Raw genomic sequence first — 22,491 nt, 5'->3', positions numbered from 1 at the left:
CAAAATATGCATGTGTGAAGGGTCTTTAGGCCATTTAGAGTGCCAGAGTTTTTGTTTCTTACTTCGAGATTGTTCCTTGGGGAGGAGGTTAAGTGGCATCAAACCCAAATCATGTGAGGATAGAGAGACTTCATTTATCTAGCTGGAGACAATATGAAACTGAGGCAATCATTTCAGTTCCCTCCCTCCCCTCCCCTCCCCTCCCCTCCCCTCCCCTCCCCTCTCCTCTCCTCCCCTCCCCTTCTTCTCTCTCATGCTTTCTTTTCCATTCCCAGTGATGTTTCATGATTTTTATGTGTCAAGTACTACTGAAAAACATTTAACATTCCTGAGTCCATCTAATGAATTTTGTCCAGTCTACTGATCATATAGAAAACCCAAATGGAATATAAATCCAATGTGTGATTCTCAGTCCCTGCCCTGCCTCATCTTGAGTCAGAAAGAGAACATGGAGGGTAGAGCCTGGGGATTTTAAGGTACCCAGTTGGGCTTTCAACATCTGCTGCAAAGATCAAAAATTAAATTTACCTTCAGAAAACAAACAAAAAAAAGAGTATTTTTGATTACATCAATGGCATTTGGTCCCTGAATATTTTACTTCTATTGCACAACCATCTACCCTTCATTTTTTGCTCTTTTTCAGGGCACTTAACAGGCCCCTAATCCTGGAACTTGTTAAGAACCAGCTGAGATTTCGATTGTTACTTTGCTGTCTGTCTAAAGCAATTTTAGGCATACATAGACACACACTCTCACCTATGAAATGAGTAAGACAGCCAGGTTCAGAAGATGCCTGACTGCTGTGTCTTTATTTTCACACATAGGTTTTATACAACATCTTCATTGCCTTCACCCAGATGCACAGGTACGAAGAAATCGAATCCATTGACGTCTTCGCTGGCTTCGCTCGCTTCTTCGTGGTGGGGCTGGGTGGTGTATTGTTTGGGATCGTATTTGGATTTGTTTCAGCATTCATGACTCGATTCACCCACAACGTCTCTGCAATCGAGCCCCTGCTGGTCTTCATGTTCAGCTACCTGTCATACTTGTCTGCTGAAACCCTTTACATCTCTGGCATTTTGGCGTGAGTATTCCTTATGGCTTTTTGGATGACCTCTTGAAGGAAGTGGCACAGTTTTGTTCAGGTGGTTTGCTCAAGGTTGGTACAACACAGGCATTCAGCCTCTGGCTTAGAGATCTGCAGTGGACAGCTTCTAATAGATCTGTAAAATGCAGTGGTAACTAGGAAATGCCTACAGTTAGTGTAGGAATAGATGTGATACCAAGGAGTGTTGGCAAAAGTACTGCAAGCTGTGAGTAAAGTAACCAGTGCTGCTACCGTCTGTCTGCTACCTCTGATAAGATCAGCAGGAGGAGAGAATGATTTGATAATATATCACTTTATCTGTATCTATTTCTAAGCAGCATCACCATCAGATCACAAGAGAGACGTAAAGCAATGAGTATGGAAAACATAATTTTTGTATACATAATGTTTTGTATACAGATGTGAACATCACCTCTAACACAATGTACTGGAATTACATTACATTTGGACAGCATCACTGGGATTGAAACTGGGCAAAACCAGACAACTGAGAACATCAAATACACACACATACATACACTCATGTATATGGATATTGAAAATCATATTTTGATGTGGTCAGGATAGTTTGATACTGCTGTAATGCTGGGGACTGCTTCCTTAAAGTACTGTGTTAGCATGGGTGCCCACTGCAGGGAGAAAGCTGGCAGGTCTGTCAACTGGAGATGCAGAGAGAGTGAGTATTGTGGAAAGGAAAAACGGTGGAGGCAGGAAGGGAGTCAGAAGAGAAAGGAAGGAATAAGGGTGGAAGTGAGAGACTTTAGGAGAAAACTGATGGCAGTTTAAACATAACAAATGCAAGCATATAGTTGCTGATGTCCAGACAGGTGCATTTACTCACCACCACTTGTGAAACAGTGATTTCATAGAACAACAGGTTTGGGTTGGAAAGGACCTTTAAAGGTCATCTAGTCCAACCCCCTGCAATGAGCTAGATCTTCAACTAGATCAGGTTGCTGAGATCCCCATCCAAACTGACCTTGAATGTTTCCAGTGTTGGGACATCTGCCACTATTCTGGGCAAGCTGTTCTAGTGTTTCACCGCTCTCATGGTAAAAAAGTTCTCCTTATATCTAGTCTAAATCTACCTAAATCTTTCAGTTTAAAACCATTACCCCTTGTCCTATGGCAATAGGTGCTACTAAAAAGTTTGTCCCCATCTTTCTTATAGGCCTCCTTTAAGTATCAAAAAGTTGAAATGAGGTCTCCCTGGAGCCTTCTCTTCTCCAGGCTGAACAACGCCAGTTTGTTCAGCTTCAGAGCAGAATTGGCTTTGTCAAAAACTACCTTTGCAGGATGACCCTGGGAAACAATATTTGAATATTTAAACATACTAAATAAGTAGTTATACAGGATATAGGTTATCCTGAGAAATTAGACAAGACAGATGAGCTTTGTACTATGTTTTGCATATCCAACATATTTGCCCAGATTGAGGTGACTGGCAACTTTAGTTGAGCAGGGTGAGACCTCCTATGCTATGCAGGTGGCGCTAATACCTTATGTACCCTTTCCCACCTGCACTGCCCAAAATACTGCTTGCCTGCCTACCCATTGCACTAGACTACATAGCTCTTTATTTTTTTTTTAATTCTTATTTTTATTAGAGTTCTGAAATTATTAGTAATATAAGAATGTTAATATAATTGGGATTTATTATTCTTACTGCTTCATTAAGGAAATTATTGCTTGTTTTAGAAATGGGAACTTATTGTCACTCTTCTGAATTATTGAGGATTCATTCATCTTTCACTTGGATCGTGAAAGTCTATTATGCATGTGTAACTGAAAGTCAACAGTATTAATCATTAATGCCTAATGGCCTTGTCTTGGAGTGTCCTTGGACATGCTAAATGACTCAGCTCCACCATGATACCCTTGAGATTTCTCCAGTGCAAATTAAATGAGCGGAAACTAGAGGAAGGTTATTTAATGAGCAGTCAGCATTCTCTGAATTCAGAAGTTTGAAAAAATATAATCACAAGAAGCCCCCAAAGAATAAAATCATATCAGTAGAAACTAGATAGGTGATGGAATATGTTACTAGCATCGCACTCAATCTATTTATTACCTATGACTATGCAAAAGGTAGGGGAGAAGAGGGAATCCCCTTCAGTAGGACTGCTCAAAGGCTGCTGCTCCATGTGAATTTCACCAGTGTCTGTGCTGGGTGGCTGCTGATACTTCTGAAGCAAGCTCTAGTCTTCATTAACAGTGAAGAAGTGGAAAACATCCCTTTGCTTCCTTAGGCACCTTCCTCACAGCCTAGGTAACTAAAAGGGGAAGGACACTTCTGTAGGACAACTGAATTTCCACCTGCTGTTCAACAATGGGTTACTGTGGGTGGAGAGTCCTGAAGCTTGGTCTGGCACTGCTGATCTACCAGTCAGTTGTCCGGGAGCCACTGGGAGCTTTGGCCTTGGCATGGCACTACCACCGTGTTCTCCCACCTCAAAGGGGAAGATCACTAAGAGGCAAGTTATGTCCCTCTAACCGGTACAAAACCAACCTGCCCTTTGTTTGAGACAAATATTTGGTGCTTGGTGACTCTGTGTTAGGCATTCAGGATAAAATGGACTTTGAACCGGAACGTGATACCCTCACTTCCTCATTAGGAAGGCTGACTGGTTTGCTTCCTTTATCCTGCATGTAGAACAGATTTGTAAAGCTGAATGAAGATGCTTTTCTATCTAACGAAATAGCTAATGTAACTGAAGAAATAAAATTCTTGATATTAGGAAGGTCAGAATCTGGTGATAGCGAGTGCAGGTAATGATGGTTGAGGTTGTTCTTAACTGAAAAGAAAAACAGGCTGATTTCTGATGTTTTTCTTGATACAGAATGACAGCATGTGCAGTGACAATGAAAAAATATGTGGAGGAGAATGTGTCCCAGAATTCTTATACCACAATAAAATATTTCATGAAGATGCTAAGCAGCATCAGTGAGACCCTGATTTTTGTGTTCATGGGAGTTTCTACAGTGGGGAAAAACCACGAGTGGAACTGGGCCTTCATTTGCTTCACTCTGCTCTTCTGCCTCATTTGGCGGACACTGAGTAAGTCAGCTTTTGCAGAAAACCTTCTCCACACCTCAGAGAGAAACCCTTGGGTGCAAAGGTATGTTAGAAAAGTCTGTGTAGACTGTCACAACTGGTTTATCTTACTGACAAGCATGTTTCACAAATCTACACATGGAGAAAAAATAGAAAAAAGCCTCAAACAAACAAACGTCAGTCTCCAAGCACAGACTTAATGTTTAGGTGAGAATGGAATATTTTAAGCAAAATAAAATATTATCAGGATTATGCTTATAGAGATGCTTGTATCTTAGTTAACTATATGCCTTTGGTAAGTGGGCCTCATAATGATTTCATCACACTCTTGCATTAACTAATTAGATAATGTATATCATCACACTTCTAGTGCTATAGGTCCTACTACAGGTCCTGGGCCAGGAGTGCTGGAGACATATAAAAAGAGAGAAGGTGAAAATTAGCACTGATAGATAACTGAACAGGGACTTATACCATATGTAGGTCAACCAACTATGCTACTGTTCCTCACAAGTCAACTCTGAAGTTTTAAACTGCTAGAAAATAGTGCTTGTATGAAAATACTGCATTTTCACACATGGTATCTCCCACTCCTGCAAAGGTCTCCTAGTCTCTGATCTGTGAGATTGGGGTTCCTGCAGCATGGGCAGGACAGTTTATAGATAATTTCACATGACTTGTGGGATACAGGTGCTCATCTCCTCCTAATGTCCAGGATGGGTTGAAAGTTATGTTGAAAAAGGAGAAGCAATAAGGCAGCTGGTGGTTGGTGTTCCAGAGGTGGTAGCAATCCTGGTATGCCTCTACCAAGAACTGCTCTTGTGCCTGTTAGCGAGTTTACTGCAACTGTGGAAGCAGAGAGGCAACACATTGCCATCTTCTCCCTCATCTACTAGTACTGTTCTGCCAAGCTTTCTAGAGGACATAAGGAAAGAAGGAATGACCTACTGGACCAGACCAACCATCTACTGGTGTCTTCAATGGATCCTGCAGGAGATGCTAATTATAAGCCTTGCCATTTTCTGAGCTTTATTCACCTTCTACTTCTCCAGGATCCTACAGTCTCTATGATAGAGATGTGAGATGGTACAGTCCCTGCCCGTGCCACATAGAGGTCTCTTTTTGATTGGTAGCCCACGAGATTATGACTTCTTTTTTTGGAGCCTTAATACTCTATTCTCATAGAATTTCACAGAATATTCTGAATTAGAAGAGACCCACGAGGATCATCGAGTCCAACTCTTACGTGAATGGCCCATACAGGCATCGAACCCACAACCTTGGTGCTATTAGCACCATGCTCTAACCGACTGACCTAAGCTGATTGGCTGCATCAGGTTAAATTACAACTTAAAGTAAACACATTTACTCCTGGAGAGGTGATGAATTATGGAACACACTCTACTGAGCCACTGTTATTTGCCACTAGCTAAAAATATGAGTGAACAATGTTTTTGAAATTAATGATATTTTGGAAGAAGTACACATAAAAGGGTCAAAAATACAATTATGTAGGCAACCTTATTTCTGACATTTTTTAACTTCTGAGTACCTGAATTTTCCATCTTAAGAGCATTCTTTTTGAATTTCAGTAGCTTTTTTTCAGGGTAGTTTATAATTTTAAAGAAAATGAGAAATCCAAATATTCTATCAAGAGGCCTTGGAGGAGATATTCTGAGCACTGAAATTAGGCTACCTTGGCTAAGTTAGTAGGTTGATTCCCCCATGGCTCATTTCTAATCAAAGGAGTACCCTCTGGAGCATCCAGTGGGGCAGAAATCTATATTGATCACCTGCCACCACCTCCTTCAGCCATTTACCCCATCTATATTCCCTTTACGGTCGGAGCTGGTGGCTAATGGCATCCCTTGGGGAGATGAGATCAATTTTTTAAATCTTCCTTAATGACCTGGATGAAGGAACAGAGTGCACACCAAGTGATTTTGTGGCTGATAGAAAACTGCAGGGAGTAGTCAATATTTTGGATGGCTTCCATTCAAAGTTACCTGGACAAACGGGAGAAATAGGCAGAAGGCTTATGAAGTTCAAGAGGAGCACATGCAAGGACTTACATGTGGGTTGGAATAACTCTGTACACTAGTATAGGCTTGGAATCTAATGAGCAGCTCTGCAGAAAAGGACCTGGTCTAGTAGTCAATAAGTTGAACACAAGCCAGAATTATGTCCTTGTGACAAAGAAGTTCAGACATGTCCTGGTCTACATTAGCAAGTGTAGTAGGCAGGCCCAGTAAAATGTTTCTTGTCCTCTCTTCAGAACTGGTGAAAATGTGTGCTGCTTTCAGAGTGCTTTCCAGTTCCAGGCTACCCACTGTACAAGAATATGACAGTTCTGGATCAAGTGCTGTTGAGGCCACCAACCTGGTCAGAGTCTGGAGCACTGGACATACAAGGAATGTCAGAGAGTGCTGAGTCTATGCAGTCTGGAGAAGATCTGGCACAAAAGAAAACTTACTACTTTCTACAAGTACCTGATCAGAGGAGACAGAGAGTAAGATGGATCCAGACACTTCTCAGAGGTGTATAGCAATAGGGTACAAGGAACAATCACAACCTATAGCATAGGAAATTCTGATTAGACAGTAGGAAATGAGGGTAATCCATTACAATAACACTGGACCAGCCCTCCATTCCTAAAAGTATTCAAGGAGCTTTGAGCACCCTGATCTGATTAGCTCTGCTTTGAGTAGGGACTTGGACTAATTGAACTCCAAAGGTCCTTTCCAGCCTACAGAACTCTGATTCAAAGATCTGGGACCAGATATGTCAAACATCTGAGATTAAGGTCCTATTTCTTAAATCTGTTGGGTGGTTTATCCCTCAGTCAAAAAGAATGTCAGAGCAGGAAGAAGATGATGGTTTGAACTTCAAAGCCCATACACACTTCAAGACTATGATTTTTGTCTGGGAGCCTCGGAGAAAGACATTTAACAGAGGAAAAAGAGAGAAGAGGAAACCTGTGAAGGTTCAAGTATGTGCCTCTGAACAACTCTGTTATATATAGGGAAGACACAAATACTCAACAGTAGAGGTGATATGATTCTTGTGGGTTGACAGCAAAAACAAAGTAATTACATATTTTCTTGCTATTTCTGGACCAAGCATGGCCTCTAAGTTTTTCAAGGCTTGCTTTTGGAGTCCATTTTGAAATATCATTCCAATCAAGACGGAAACAGTACTCTCCTGATATAAAAGGTATTTTCCTGCCACTTGTCCATCCTTCTCTCAGACACCAAGGGGAGTGCTAGAGCTTTCCAGAAGGCCAAAATATTTTCTGCTAAACCTGTGTGTTAAAATGATTACACATTTTTTTCTGAAGCTTGAATAAATGTATCGCCTGAGGGTGATACCTCACATATGCAGTTTCAGTCTTAGTACCTGATGTCTAGCACAGTTATAAATAGCCAAAAAAGGTCTTGCATAAAGTGGTATCCAGCAACCTACATAACAGCATACTGCTACTGTCTTTACCACTAATAATCTGAGTTTATCAATGATAGCTGTGTAAAATAACACCAGCAATTACCAGCATTTGTCAGCTTTTATGTCAGTAATTTACCAGTTTCCACACAAAATATAGGATACATGCTTCTTATGGAAGACGAAGATTAAGAGTAAATCAAGCAGATTGCTGGAAGTACTCTATAAAGAAAAGTTGCAATCCTTACACTGTCTTACTGTTTTTAATTTGTATTAAACAGAGAAGTAGAGACACAATAAGCCAGAGGACTGAAAATTAAAATGGTATTACTCTTTGCCTTTTAGTGAACCTGTCCACAGGACTTATTGGTAAAGCACTGTTCAAACACTTTGTACAGACACTGTGCAGAAAGCATTGCAAGGGTAGGCACAGGAGAAACTCTCATCCAGTCATTTTTCTTGTCTCTAGAACACTTTGGAGAAAACTATGAGACATAAATATAGGAAGTAAATCTTTTGCTGTAATCTCACTACTAAACTGTGTAAATGGATTTAAATCCTGAAGCAGTTATGAACCACCATGTTTTATATGAGGTTATTTTACATGAACCAGATTCAGCAGTTGGTCAAAGAGAAGATACAAAAAAACGAAACTGAAAAAAATGGGCTGTCAACAGTTCCCTGAGCCAAGACATTTTGCCTTTAATATTTTCATTTGCTCCTTGATTAATAATAATAGTTGTGGGTTTTTTCCCTTCCTAGGTGTATTTGCTCTCTTCTACATCAGTAACAAGTTCCGAACATATCCCTTTACTGTCAAAGACCAGCTCATTATTTCCTACAGTGGCCTTCGAGGAGCCAGCAGCTTCTCTCTCGCATTCTTGCTTCCAGTGCATCTCTTCCCCAGAAAAAACCTGTTCATCACTGCTACTCTTGTCGTTATATATTTCACTGTGTTCATCCAAGTAAGTATATTTCTTAATGGATTGCTTTCATGTAATAGAGGTGTCTGAAAGTTTCATAGTGAAAATTGCATTGAATTTACTTCTAGACTAGGACAAGCTATTATGGCCAGATTTAGCACTTCAATGTGTAATTACCCTTTCAGGAAATTTTAGGTGTTAGAGAAATCCCGTACTGAAAAAACGCGTCTTCTAAAATATTCAAGGGAAAGGGCACTCTGTGTTCGAAGTTATGTTCACTCCATATGCATTTCCTGATGCTTCCAATTTAAGAAGTATTTTAACTTTACACCAAATCATTCTTTACTAGTGACGTATCCCAAACTGACCAGGAAACAGTATGTCTCTTCTAAGACGGATTTTGGATTTTATATTTTTACCTTCATCCATCTTGGAGACCAAATAAGAATATTTTGAAATCCTTTTTGAAAGAATACTAAAGAAAAATAAAGTGAATAATTAATATTTGCAAGTGTAAGTGTCTACTTTAGATATTTGGGTTATTCCACCTAGCTTACACTGCTGTACCTGGAAGAACTGAATTTTCCAGAGGTCTTGCATCCCATGCTCTATATTTTCCCACACTGAGATTTCAGATACTATAGGGTGCCAATGGGGCACTATGCACTTGTGATAGGTAAAGCACTTAAACTTCAGCAGAATGTTTCAGGAAAAAAACCCCACATTTTTTTTCTATTTCCCCTTTTAAAATGCTATTCTGTATCAGTACAGTAAAGAATTGGTAACACCTGAAAACTGTTTCTAAGTGACCCCCCCAAAGATATTAATTCTAAAAATGTTAAAATAAACAGCTTCAAGGTTGCAAGACCTCACAAAGATAATGTTTTCTTTCAAATGAGTCCTGTTTTAAAAAAAAATTGGCAATGAGTCAGTTACTTTACATAGTTAGAATATGCCAACAAATATAATCTCGCTTAAAGAAAACCCTGGTGTACAATCTTTTTTAAAGTTTTTGATTTTAATTCTCTTTTATAGCTCTCCAGACACAGCTTTCCTAATTTATTAAAATTAAACCATTTTGCTTTCTTTCCCTTTTTTTCTGAAAGATAACTAATAATTCAACTCACTATTCCAAATGCAGGGAATCACAATTGGACCATTGGTCAGATATCTGGATGTCAAAAAGACAAACAAAAAGGAATCAATCAATGAAGAAATACATGTGCGAGTAAGTTTTTTATATCAGTAGCTGGTATCCCAAAAAAGAAGAGAAAGGGTGGATAGAGGGAGGCACCTGGAAGCGCTGGCATTCACTGGATTTGGACACTCAATGTTTTTAAGATACATGGAGGAAACTCTAGGCATAATTTTCTAAAATATGATATCTCATTTATACTCATAGTGACTATCATATTATAAGATCAAGTCACAAATGTCACGGTGTAGCAAGTCCTTACTTCTTAGTACTTGTGACCGTGGGAGGACAGAAGCAGAAAGGTAAAGTTTACCGAATGAACTCACAATCCTTCCGATATAGATTTGTCAGATGCATTTGTTGCCATCTTTTGACTGTTTCTAGACAGACTGACACCTCCAAAGTCTTTAATCAAGTTTTATTGAACTAAAATGAGTTGAACCATTGGACTTCAAATTTAATTTCAAGTTATTCCAAGTCATGATCTTTCCCCTCACAAACATTTACTTTAGTTCTTGAATTACCATTATATAAAACAACAGAAAGCTGCTCAAACTGACTTAACAATGTTATAGAAAAAGTATGCACATTCTTTCATTTTTCCATTAGGGAATAAATTTGAAATTAATGGAAACACTGACTTAAAATGAAGCATATGCAGAGACATTAGCAAAGTTAGAGCATATCAACTGATTTGAATTTGAATTTAATTCTTAGTATTTTAACCTTTACATTTAACCTTGAAAAGAATTTACATTTAAAGCACCACTTATGACAATATGCCTGTAAGAACCGGCCTTTTTCTGTCTGTCTCTGTAATGCTAGTAATACACAAAAAATGACTGAAAAACATTGTAGTTAGCAGTGATAAACTTACCAGCCTCATAACAATTTCAAAAATCCTCAGAGAACTTGTCAGTCAAGGCAAAGGTGTTAGGTACCTGGTGCTGTGTCCCTCTCGGAGAGGTCACACATGCAGAAGGGAAGTTTGGTTGACAGAACCAAGAATTTAGTTTTTAGGCTCAGTAGGCAAAAAGGACCAGGAGACTTGTTGCCTCCACCAAAATATTGCCACTGCAGCCAAGCACAGGAGCTGACACAGTGGGATCTTTGCCTTGATTTTTAGAGAAATGTAGTTGCTTTCATAATTGACTCACATGCTCCAATTAAAAAAATAAAAAGCCCTCAAAATTTTGTCATCAAGTGTGTGTTTGTGGTTATGTTGTTTTTTCATAATGGCCACTTAAAATATTTCCATGTTTTTTTCTCTAGTTGATGGATCACTTGAAGGCTGGTATTGAAGACATATGTGGACATTGGAGTCATTATCAGCTGAGAGATAAGTAAGTATCTCTTATTGCGGCCCAATATAATAAAATAACCTATCTACCATATAAAATACAATAGGTAAATAGAATAGGAAATCAAAATACTGGGGACATGTGCAATATCTCCTTTTAAAAACTGAACTCCAGAGTAACCCTTGCCTTTTGGGAGTGCAGTGCTCATATATTGCCTGCTAATTTGGTTCTGCACAAAGAAGCAGAAAATTAGGCTTCCAAAAGGAAAGCAAAGCACGGGAACTTGTGCTGCTAACATCAGCCTATGCACATAGCTTTGGTATAAATCTAAGATCCCTGGCAATGCTCCTTTAGCTCTGGATTTAGAACATAAGCTACATAAGGTGTAGTTTCACTGACTTCTGCTGTAAGCCTCCACAGTAAATATGATCCCCTCTTGGTGGGTACAGATTCAGTAATAATTGGTTACCTGTCCTTACAGGTGACCAATTCAGTAATATTTAAAATAAGAGATCTGAAGGGAATGTTTGCATTCAAATGTTCAGTAGCATAAGCAGATGCTCTCAAGCTAGTCTTCACTCAGAAATGCAGGATCTGCATTGTCTCTTCTATAAGCAGGATGAGGTGGTTTTGTGGAGCTTTGGGACTATTCCAAGCACTGCCCAAAAGCGATGGATCTGCTGTGGCCTTTACCTTTTCCCTAAGAGAGCTCTGTGATCATGTTGACCACCACCAAAGCATGTGAAGAGAAGTAGGGGAAAGGCTAATCTTTCTTTCCCCCCAACATCTTATTATGATTCTGTGGGCTAAAAATTACCCCTAGTTATTTTAGCTATGCCTAGGTTTCTGTGCTCTAATCCTGTCTGACCTTTCAGCATTGGACTCCAGTAATCCAGCCGGGGTGTCTGCTGGGACATGTGGCAACTCCTTTCATGACTGGGTTTCTCCCTATGGAAACCAGGAATTAAGAGTGGGAAGAAGATGGCTGTAATGAATCCAGTTCTTGTCCTAGTGGAGAGTAATGATGTAATGTACTAGGGCATACCCGGAAGCTAAAATGTCTTCTTGGCTCTGACAACACAGAGATAGCTTTAGGACACCCATCTGCTGGGACCACACCACTGTCTGTATAGACAATAGTCTGAACAATTCCCCTTGGAGCAGTAATTTCACTGAAGTAGCTGCATTGACACATATGTTGGACTAAATGCTATCCCACTGTCTCACGTCTACCTGATAGCTCTGAAAAGAGAGTTTTGCCCATACTAGCCATAAATGTAGTGTTTTGGTTTAGGGACAGATTCAAAAAACACACTGTGTCTGAAGACACTTAATGTAAGAAGACTGTATTAGAGGTATTCCCTAAACTTTTCTATGCAGTTTTAAAGATATATATCAGAATTAATTACTTCGGCGATGACAATCCAGGAGGCTTTCTGTTACACAGAAAAACATAAAGAAATCTAATCCCAGTGGAAACGTTTGTGTACCTACCTCTGCTATTTAGGAATAAAAAATAGCCTTTGTTAAGAAAAAAAGATACGATTTCTGTATTGCTTTTCTTAGCATTGTGGAGCACGTTACCTCGCTGTGATAAACTATTCCTTTGAAAGAAACAGAACAGTTGTTCTGCTAAAGATTCACTGTTGTTCTGCTAAATGCTGCCTGAAAGCACATACCTGTTCCAAGGCACACGCACGCATTCACATTCAAATGATGCCACACATTAGTGATCTTTTACAATCTGCAAGCACATAGTATTTTGGGGTCCATTCAATTTCTCTGTTATTCAGAATACAAAGAAATGTATTTTCTCTGCTCTAATTGTCAGGATTCAAAATTATCAGCAACATAATGGGCTCAAACTACTGTAACTACTGGGCCATTTAGAGCCTCATTGGTGGCTGGCTGAATAGACCAGGATTACTGTAAGAGCAGCTGCTGCTGTTATGCCCTACTATAATACAACATTAGTACAAAAGCGTGGAGACTGGCCATATTCTTTTCTGACAAATGTGGTGGTGTTATATTCAAACACACACAGCCCTCTTTTTTGCTCTGATTACAGCTTGTTTCTTTCTTTTGTCTCGTGGGCTCTGAAATCTCTGTGGACCAGCAGACTATGCCAAATATCCCCCTAAAGGTCTCTGCTCACTAGGCCTCCAGGAGCCTCCACAGGTGCCTCTAATTTGGATTCAGTTTGCACCACCAAATTACATGTATGTGCATTTGAATGAAGATCAGCTTGTACTACAGAAAAAAAAAACACATTCCCTTTTTTACACTTTGATTTTGGTATCTCTTTTGCAGATTTAAGAAGTTTGACAATAAGTATCTGAAGAAAATTTTAATTCGGCAACACCAGCCCAAATCCAGTCTTGTGTCATTATACAAAAAGATGGAGATAAAACTGGCCATAGAGATGGCTGAGAGTGGCATGAAAATTTCAAAACCATCCACTGCTCCTTTACAGTGAGTATCAACCTCCTGACCCTTTGCAGAGTAGGAAGAGGAAGGAGGGGGACAAAATGTAAGAAAAAAAAGACAGTTATGAAAAGAGTAGTTGTAATTTGGTGTTCATTATATTTGCACTTTATCTCTTTGTTCAGAGAGTGAAAATCAAAATGGACATTTTCTCTGTTTCTTTTCAATGATGCAAAGTTCTGAAAAGGAATCATGAGTGGTGCAGAAGCCACTCTAGCTGCTTTAAATCACAGCAGTGGATCAAGATGGCTGTACTTGCCACTAATCTGCCAGTGGGTTTTGCTCATCCCTGCTAGGTGCTGAGAGACCTATGGGATGGCTTAGCACACAGGTCCTGACTTCATTATCCCAATTGCAAATTTTTGCTGAGAGCAGATTTCTTTGTAGCATTTGTAATTTTTGCTACTCCAGTTTGCAGTCCCTCAAACCATCTCGCCATAGTTTGGTACTTCTGTGACAAATTTGTCCAATTAAACATTGAGAGCAGCCCTGTCAAGAAGGACTTGAGGGTACTTGTGGATGAAATGCTGGACATGAGCTGGCAATGTGCACTTGCAGCCCAGAAAAACAACCATATCCTGCATCAAAAGGAGTGTGGGCAGCAAAGATGATCAGAGGGCTGAAGCACCTCTCCTGTGAAGAAATGATAAAAGAGAGTTGGGGTTATTCAGCCTGGGGAAGAGAAGGCTCTGGGGAGACCGGATTACAACTTTCAGTACTTAAAGGGAGCTTACAAGAAAGATGGGGACAGGCTTTTTTAGTAGGCTTTGTAGCAATAGGACTAGAAGTAGTGGTTTTAAACTAAAAGAGAAGTAGACTAGAAACAAGGAAGAACTTTTTTACGATGAGGGTGGTGAAACACTGGAAGAGGTTGCCCGGAGAGGTGGCAGATGTCCCATCCCTGGAAACATTCAAGGTTGGGTGTGATGGGGCTCTGAGCGACCTGATCAAGTTGAAGACGTTCCTGCTCATTGCAGAGGTGTTGGAACTAGATGCAAATCATTCTATGATTCTAGGAAACAGTAATGCAACTCGGCATCAGACAGATCAGAGCCATCAATGAGGAAACTACCCTCTAGGAGAGAAGTCTGCACAAATCTTGACTCCTGCATGCTATAATTGACATGCATATATTTCTCCTCATTTTGCAACACGCTGTCCAGAGTATGGGTACTGAAGGCACTTGCCTTCACAAACTCTTTCCTGGAGTCTTGCTGACCACTGTTGCTGCTACTGCCTGCTCTTGCCTGCTGCATCGTTAAACCTTTCTGCATTTTGCAGCAGTCTCTGGCAGGGTCCAACATATTTTCCTTTGTGAATGGTCATCTCTACCCATACCCGAAAGTCCAAATATCAACTGGATGTTAAATTAAAATCTTTCTTGAAACTTTGGCTTAATCATGTCAAGATCTTTCTGCTTTCTTGAACTGGGTGTTACATGCAGTGTAACACCCAGCACTTTTCTCTCTAAATCATTGTTCGCTGAATGGATGATATTAAAAGACTTCATGCCTGTCAGGCTCCTTTCTGTCTGCTGTATTCCCTTAACTCTTCTGAAACAAGAGAAAATGTGCAAAATTATTAGACAATCCATGGCAATCAAACCATGTCCCTCTTCTTTTCCTGAGGGAGAGAGAAAATAAAACAAATTGCTCCAGCGTAGTTCAGAAATTCTCTCCTGAGCAGAGAATTTAGATTGAAAAATGTTCTATAATAAACAGCTGGTATGATGGAGTAATTTTTGCCAGCTCTACTCTGGATATAATTCAATTTTACTGTGCATCATCTCTGATGAACAGCTTCTCCTACTGAGAAAGCCTTTTAAAAAGTGAAGTGTTAACTTAAAAAAAACCCATAGCCTGTGGCTCAAAAATATTCTGATTCTCACAGACTGTGAGTGTTCTAGGAAAAGACATATTTTCCCAACTCTGTTAATTGATAGATGTCTGCTGTCAGGAGCATTACAGGAGACAGTATAGTGATCTAGTTGTTGGATCTTTGGTCAGGGCCAGTGCAGAAGTTCTTGTCACCATTTTCCTGAGCAACTAAGTGAACCTATGTAAAAGGTTTCTAAATGTATTATAGAATGTCTGATTGTTATTGTTGAGACAGTTTGTACCTAAAATCCCTGTCTTCTGTGAGGATACAAACTCTGGCCACGAACAAGATGAGGTTTGAAATAAAATTCCAGTGTATGACATGTAAAACATTATTAGCAGTGCCAGAGTAGTGAGAAAACTCTCACTTGCACTTCTGATCAGTTTTGCAGCCTTTATGTACCCAAGGGGAATTGCATTACAAGAACTAATGCAGATCTCCACTGCTGTGAATTAGCAAAATTGCATTCATGCTGGCGTGATTGCTGCTGTTGGAATGGGTGTCCAGCAAGTATCTTCAGTACATACTGAAAAAAAATTTGCCTATGGATTGTGCAACAAAGAATCCATTTTGAATGAAAATAGAGCATTTCGTTATGATGTTTTGGAGAATATAAGCCTTAGAAATAAAGAGAGAAATGGCAAAAGCAGAGTCATACAGATATTATCAAAACTGTGGCTTTACGGCTGTTTTTTGGAGGACATATGCTCATTAGAGAGAAAGATGGTTTGATGCTGAGCTTACTTATTGTTGGCCTTATATTGGTGCAATACTGACTTTGGTAAAATCAATACAGTACAAATGAGAACCAAGTGTTGTGTTGTCATTTGTGGTGGTAAAGTTGTGAGAGAGCTGTGCCTGTTGAATGTTAGTTCCTTCACAGGACTAGTAAAAATTGGTGAGCAGCTTACAAAGTTCAAAATTTCTGATATAATGTAAAAAAATAATATTAAACTATTTGTGGAGGTATCAATCTATCGAGTATAATGTATCATATCAACTATACATCTCCATATCTAAAGAAAGAAGTACTGTCAGGGTACTCATTACAGAGAGACAGTCAGTTTTCATGTTGTATTGTAAATTCAGGTTTTTTTCTCCGCAAATATATCTCCTGTGCTGTGCTTTGTTGTAACATGTTGGAAGTTTCCATAAGAACAAAGAAATACTTTCAGTAAGGATTACTTTATGGGTTTGGTAACATACCAAACTTGTTTGGGTTTTTTTTAAAGTTCTTTTTAAATGTATTGTATATTGCACATTGTAAAAGCAATCTGTTCCTTATTACTATATATGTGCATTGTTATCTGTTGGGTAGGTTCATATCCAATTCTATGAAAAGAATACACATTTTTTTATTTGTGCTGCAGAACAATACAGATTATCTTCATGCTGTTTGTTCTCTTGCTACCTCAGCAAGAGAACATTTTAAGAGCAAAATAATAAGCTTTTAAAAGACTTAGAACTGACCACTTCTGTGCTGGCTTGTGGAGGAGGTCGGGTATGTCCCAGCTCTAATACTATACCTTCACCTATTGTCAATTTCTCTCTTAGTTTTTATTTGACAAAAAAATTGTCAGATTCAGTTTTAGTCTGATGCAGAATGAAAACACATTCCAGCACCTTAAAATATATGAGAAATTAGGTCTTATATTCCAGGGACTTTGGACAGGGCCAGGACACCAGGGCTTACTGTCTACTTGATGGTAAGAGGTAGTAAAATTTAAAATTCAGGCAGTTCATGTTGGTCCTACAAGTTTTCAATATGTTCATGATACATCATAGAACAAAACAGTGGTAATATTGCTAAAGTACCTGTAATTGCAAATTCCAATCTTTTTCCTATGTTTACAGCATAATCTCAGATTAGCTTGAATCCATCTTCCTTTGCCATTAAAAATTTTTAAATTTTAGAGGAAGTATGAAATAAATGCACACAAAACTTTGGCAATACTGTACATTGATCATGATCAATTTTTTAATTGCAGTTTACAGGACACCACTTAGCTGAAAACAAAGACTTGCAATCACTTTTTTTGTTTTGATTTGGTTTTTTGGCTTTTTTAAGAGGCAGGAAAGCAGAATGAAGGAAAAAAACCCCAGAAACAACAAGATGAACTCAGACATTTATTCTGGAGGATCACTATCTATTTCCCTTTCTTTTCTTGGGAATTCATCTGAATGCTAACTCTCACAGAGACTGACCACTGTAATAAAACCAGTTAACAATTCACAGCAGCCCTCCTCCATTGTTTTGCTAGTGAAAAAAACTGGGCAGCTACAAGTGACAGTGGGCTTCTTGTTGAAGTTTTTTTAAAAATACAAAGATGATTATCTTTCAGGTAGTTCATTTCAAATGGGGAAACAGGGTCATCAGAAAGGAAACCCTATACATTCTCCTCACAACAGGGCAGGTCTTTCAGGCTCCACAATTGGCATATCCTTTAGTTCTTAGGGATTTTCTGCACTTTCTCAAAGGAGTTAAAACCAGTAGTATGGCTAAACCCAGACTGCCAGACCATACTGAGGTCTTTATTCAGACAGGAGGAAACTTGCAGTGCCTTCCTGAATGTACAGCTGGTTGTGGCCCAATCTAATTATTGAATAAGAACTTCCTTATGAGAGTTAGAGAAGTTTCTGCTGCCAGGAGTATGAGGTTTAGGGCCCAATCTGACTACCCACTATATGGATAAAATCTGTGAAAGAGCAAAGTCTGACCGTTTTTTATTCATCTTTAGATGATTTTCTGGTGTTGCTGAAAGGCTCTTTGTAGCCTTCTGTTCTAGCATTGAAAATAGACTGTGTGTTATTTCATGGGATTAGTATTTAATCAGCTCATTAACATCATATTTAATTTTCCCTTTTATTTACAGGAGTGGCAGGAACCGCCGTGCACACAGGCTGTGCCCCGCAGAGGTGGAGTCCATGAGAGATGTCCTGGCACACAATCTGTACCACGTGCGACAAAGGGTGGGTGAGCCACCGGCTGCTGCTCACAGTTTGCAGACCCAAAGCCCCTGTTTGCCCTCCCCGCAGCGCAGCACCGTCGGCGGCAGCAGCACCAGCACAGGCTCCAGGGGCACCTGGTGGGAGCCCGCAGGCGCTCCGAGCCGGCACCTACCCGGGGAAGGGATGGAGGGAAAAAGCCTGGGCTTGGGCCCCCTATCTATGCGGAATAAAGGAAAGCTAATTTTTTTCCCATCAGCTTTTCACCCTGATGGCAGCGCGAAAAGCCAGGAAAATCTCTGACTGAGCTGTAGAGGTCAGGCTTCCCTCGCTGCACAGTTATCCGGATGGGAAACAGCCTCCTCGAGGCCGCCTGGGCTCCCGGCTCTCGGGGAGGGCCGCCGGGGCTCCCGGCTCTCGGGGAGGGCTGCCTCGCCCGTGGGAGGCAGCGGCTGCCGGGGCTCCAGCGGCAGCGAAGCTCCCTTGCGCAGGTGGGCGGACCGGCGGCGCTAAACCCTGCGCAGCCCTGCGTGAGAGCAGCAGCTCACCCGCACCACGGCAGGAAAAAGAAAAATTCGACGTCCTCCGTAGCTTCATTTTACTCATTCGATGTTCTTTGCCTCCATAAAGCTGGTGTGATAGTACCTCAGTAGGGATTTGTTTTGCAGAAATTCGTACTGATCGCAGCCCCTGTGTAGTATCAACTTAACCCAGTCTTGGGCCCTGAATAGAAAACTAACCCACAGCAATGAGTGGTAGAGGATATATTAAAGTAACCTTGAAATGACACCAATAAATGAGGCTAACCCATCTAAGACGCATACACTAGAAAATGCTAGGGCCTGCTCATATAAATGTGGCATTATTAATATGATATTCATTCCTAGCATTGTTTGATTTTTCCCTGGCTAATTACCCTTATGATATTAATTTCTTATCTTACCAGAAACAATTGGCATATATGGTTATCTCAGATTACTGAAATGAACTCTCTCTTCAAAATCAATTACAGTAATGATTATTTGAACCAGTTGCTTCCTATGTGGTATTGAGAACTGTGTGCTTTTGGAAATGGAAGATTGGAAGTAAAATAATGCCACTTCTAATACTTCCCTTTTCGCTCTCAAGGCCTTGTAATGCTCTGGCTCACCAGAACACCTTTACAAGAAGCCTTGCAAATGAGACTGAGATTAGATTCTACTTTCTAAGAGGGCTTAGAAACTTCAGTGAATTTTTCTCTTTAAGGCAGATAATTATTTCCCCCATTTCAGTAGATGTATGTGATAAATTAAAAAGTTTGCCTTAAATGATGCTCAGTTTTAGGGTAATATTAATTTGTAGTTTGTCAAAGTATGGAAAGGGAACTCAGCTGTGCATCTCATTCTGGAGATGTATTCTTCATTCCTGAGCACATCTGCAACTTGCTTCTGGCTCAGTAATATTAGTACCAAAGCTTAGAGGTGAGTTAGCCAGTTATCTCTCTTTTGGGACCTACCTCATACCTGTAGCTCCCAATTTGTGTGAAGGGATGAAAAAGGGAGGACAAGCCCAGAGATGTTAACAGCCTTCTTAACAGGTGGCTATATTTTTATACACCTGCACTTCAAGCAGGCAAGAGTCTATAAAAAATGGCATCAAAATGTAACCCTTGAGGTGTGAAACTTACAGTTGAGTTCATGCCTCCTCCCATCTTACTGTGCAGCAGTGAGGTTTGTGCAAGACTGCATTTTCCCGTGTGTTAGCAAAGAGATCAGTTGGTGCCTGAGCTGAGGCAGATGTACCCTTGGCCCTGTGACTGACCAGAATTATTAACACTGCAAATTCAACAAAAATCAGCTGAGTGCACTTTCTGTTTCAGGCACCACCATACAACCGGCACAACCTACCTACCAACACAAATGAGACACAAGCGCAAGAAATCCTCATCCGCCGGCAGCACAGCCTGAGGCAGAGTTGCAGGAAGGGAAACAGCTTGCCCTGGAATAGACCGGTACCTATTGTGTAAACTCTCATTTATGTAAAAATGCCTCTGCTTATCTGTAAATATGGAAACAGATACACATTTTTATATGCTTTTTGCTGTAATCAAAATGGATACTTTCCCCAGTATGCTCATGCAGCACCTAAGAAGAAAGGGGTTCACTTCGCATGTGAACAGCAATGTTTTTATGTCCTACCTCTATACATTGGTCAGAGATCTGCTGCTCTGGCTGCATGTAGTAAAAGAACTTGCATTGGTTTTGCATATGCAAAAGAGAGTATAATCAAAGAAAGCCTGATGCCAAGCCCCTGACACCTTGCACTGACAAGTGCACTCTTGATCAATAAAAGATTTTTCTGACCAAATGTGGGCATTGGACAGCACAGACATTTTTTTAATTAATGGCCAGTCTTCGCGAGCGAAGATTTGGGAAAGGTCATTAACCCTTCGAGCCTGCGCAGTGGATTTTTTAGGTGAGACACAGCGTGCGCTGAACTGAGCCCACCCTTTAATCCTGAGGTTCATCTGCCGGGGCCAAGCACGCTTGGACAGTGGCAGTGAGGGTCTCAGAACGTAGGTTTGTTTAGAGTGACCTTCTCTTAGATGGATTGCCACACAGGGCTAACGAGCTCCATCTGCCCGGGGGGCCGGGAATCGAACCCGGGTCACAGCGGTGAGAGTCTTGCACCCTAACCACTACCTGAGATAATCACAGTTAAGGAAAAGAAATAAGTTTTTGCTGGATAGATTAGTTTTATTTAAATTTGTCACATGAAATAGGAAAGGTGAATCTTAGAAGAACATATTTCTCTCTGCTGACTGTAAAAAAAGCCTCTAGGACTATTATATCAGACAGACACTTTCACTGGAGCTGACATTGAATTCAACCATCCAAGTCAAGCGCTGATCTTATTCATACCTCTCAAAGTCTGGCTGTAAAGTGCAGCATATAACTATCCGTCTTTACCATTCCACCAAATAAATGCCAAGTGGAGGCAACCGTGGACACTGAACACACTTCTGTCTCATACACAGGTTAACACCACGGAAGTACGCTACCTCTCTTTGCCTCAGGGCCCCACGCAGACCAGTAGACGAAAAGCCAGGCACGTTACTTTTACAGGTAATGGAACTGCTTTACTCTGTATTCTACTCCAGTAGTGAAAAAAACTGGGGCAGTTGTTCAGTGGACTTAACAGTATTAAATTAATACTCGCATGGAAGTCCCTGGCCTCTTTAAATGAGCTACACGTTTCTCTCCTTTCTGTTTTATCTATCTTGTTTTTATGGTCATTACTGCAGCAATTTCTGTCTTGTTCCAGCACCTCCTAGTTTTCTCTTTTTCCCTCTTGCACAAATACTCCTGAGATCCATGCACTTCCACCTGGCATTTGTGTAAGCCCATGAATGCAAATTATCTGTTCTCTGCAGCCCCACAGACACAACTGTATGCAAAATTGTTAGGAGTTGCTGGACCTGTAGCCCAGTCCAGGCAAGGCTGACACATGCCCCCAGGTCCTCCAAGAATCAAGACTGGGCAGATATTACCAGCAGGCCTCCTCATTCCGTAATTATGTGCACATGTACACATGGCCAGACACAAAGAGCAGCACAGACCAGGCACAGTGCTCACACACAAGTAAACAGCACCAATGGCTACATTTTGGTCCTGTCTCTGGCTGATCAGGCTGATAGACTATTAGTGAAAATTTATAAATACAAACATGCTATCTGAATCCCCAGTAGCTGGCCTCAGATAGATGGTCTGCTCAGTAGCTGGCCCTGGACCTTCCATCTGCCCATTTGGTGTCCCTTGGGCATGTAAACCCCTAGGGAGACAGCCACATAGCAGCTGCTGGTACTTAGACCTACATACATGCACACACACAAACACATGCAGACTCTTCCACTCCGTGCACTGTAGGACCCTCCCATAGCTGGCCTTGGGCAGCCAGTCTTCCCTGTAGCAGATTCCTGGATCCCCTGGTCTCCTCCTGCCTCACACACAGGGACACATTATTTATGTGAACCTAAAAGGCATTGGTGTTCTTATAAAAATTCCTTTTAATTTCTGGCAAAATTAGCTATAGTGACTGAAACCATATTTTTTATCTTCATGTTTGTATCAAAAACTTGGACAACTTCTGCATGTGCAAATTTTTTTTCTTGCCTTTTTGTTTTA

General features: G+C 40.5%; 1 protein-coding gene across 1 annotated transcript in view; it reads left to right on the top strand.

Annotated features, from left to right (window-relative positions):
• The window catches only part of SLC9A4 (solute carrier family 9 member A4), a 32,443-nt gene that overhangs the window by 7,228 nt on the left and 2,724 nt on the right, over positions 1-22,491 (top strand). The window contains exons 3-11 of the mRNA XM_017818344.1: positions 825-1,084; positions 3,949-4,166; positions 8,364-8,566; positions 9,666-9,752; positions 10,992-11,062; positions 13,331-13,492; positions 18,256-18,352; positions 20,187-20,318; positions 21,345-21,432. Coding sequence (XP_017673833.1) covers positions 825-1,084; positions 3,949-4,166; positions 8,364-8,566; positions 9,666-9,752; positions 10,992-11,062; positions 13,331-13,492; positions 18,256-18,352; positions 20,187-20,318; positions 21,345-21,432 — 1,318 coding nt within the window. The remainder of the gene's footprint in view (positions 1-824; positions 1,085-3,948; positions 4,167-8,363; positions 8,567-9,665; positions 9,753-10,991; positions 11,063-13,330; positions 13,493-18,255; positions 18,353-20,186; positions 20,319-21,344; positions 21,433-22,491) is intronic.

Source organism: Lepidothrix coronata, unplaced genomic scaffold (assembly GCF_001604755.1).
Source record: "Lepidothrix coronata isolate B3197 unplaced genomic scaffold, Lepidothrix_coronata-1.0 Scaffold68, whole genome shotgun sequence".
NCBI lineage: Eukaryota > Metazoa > Chordata > Aves > Passeriformes > Pipridae > Lepidothrix > Lepidothrix coronata.
This window is presented reverse-complemented; position numbering and strand designations above follow the sequence as displayed.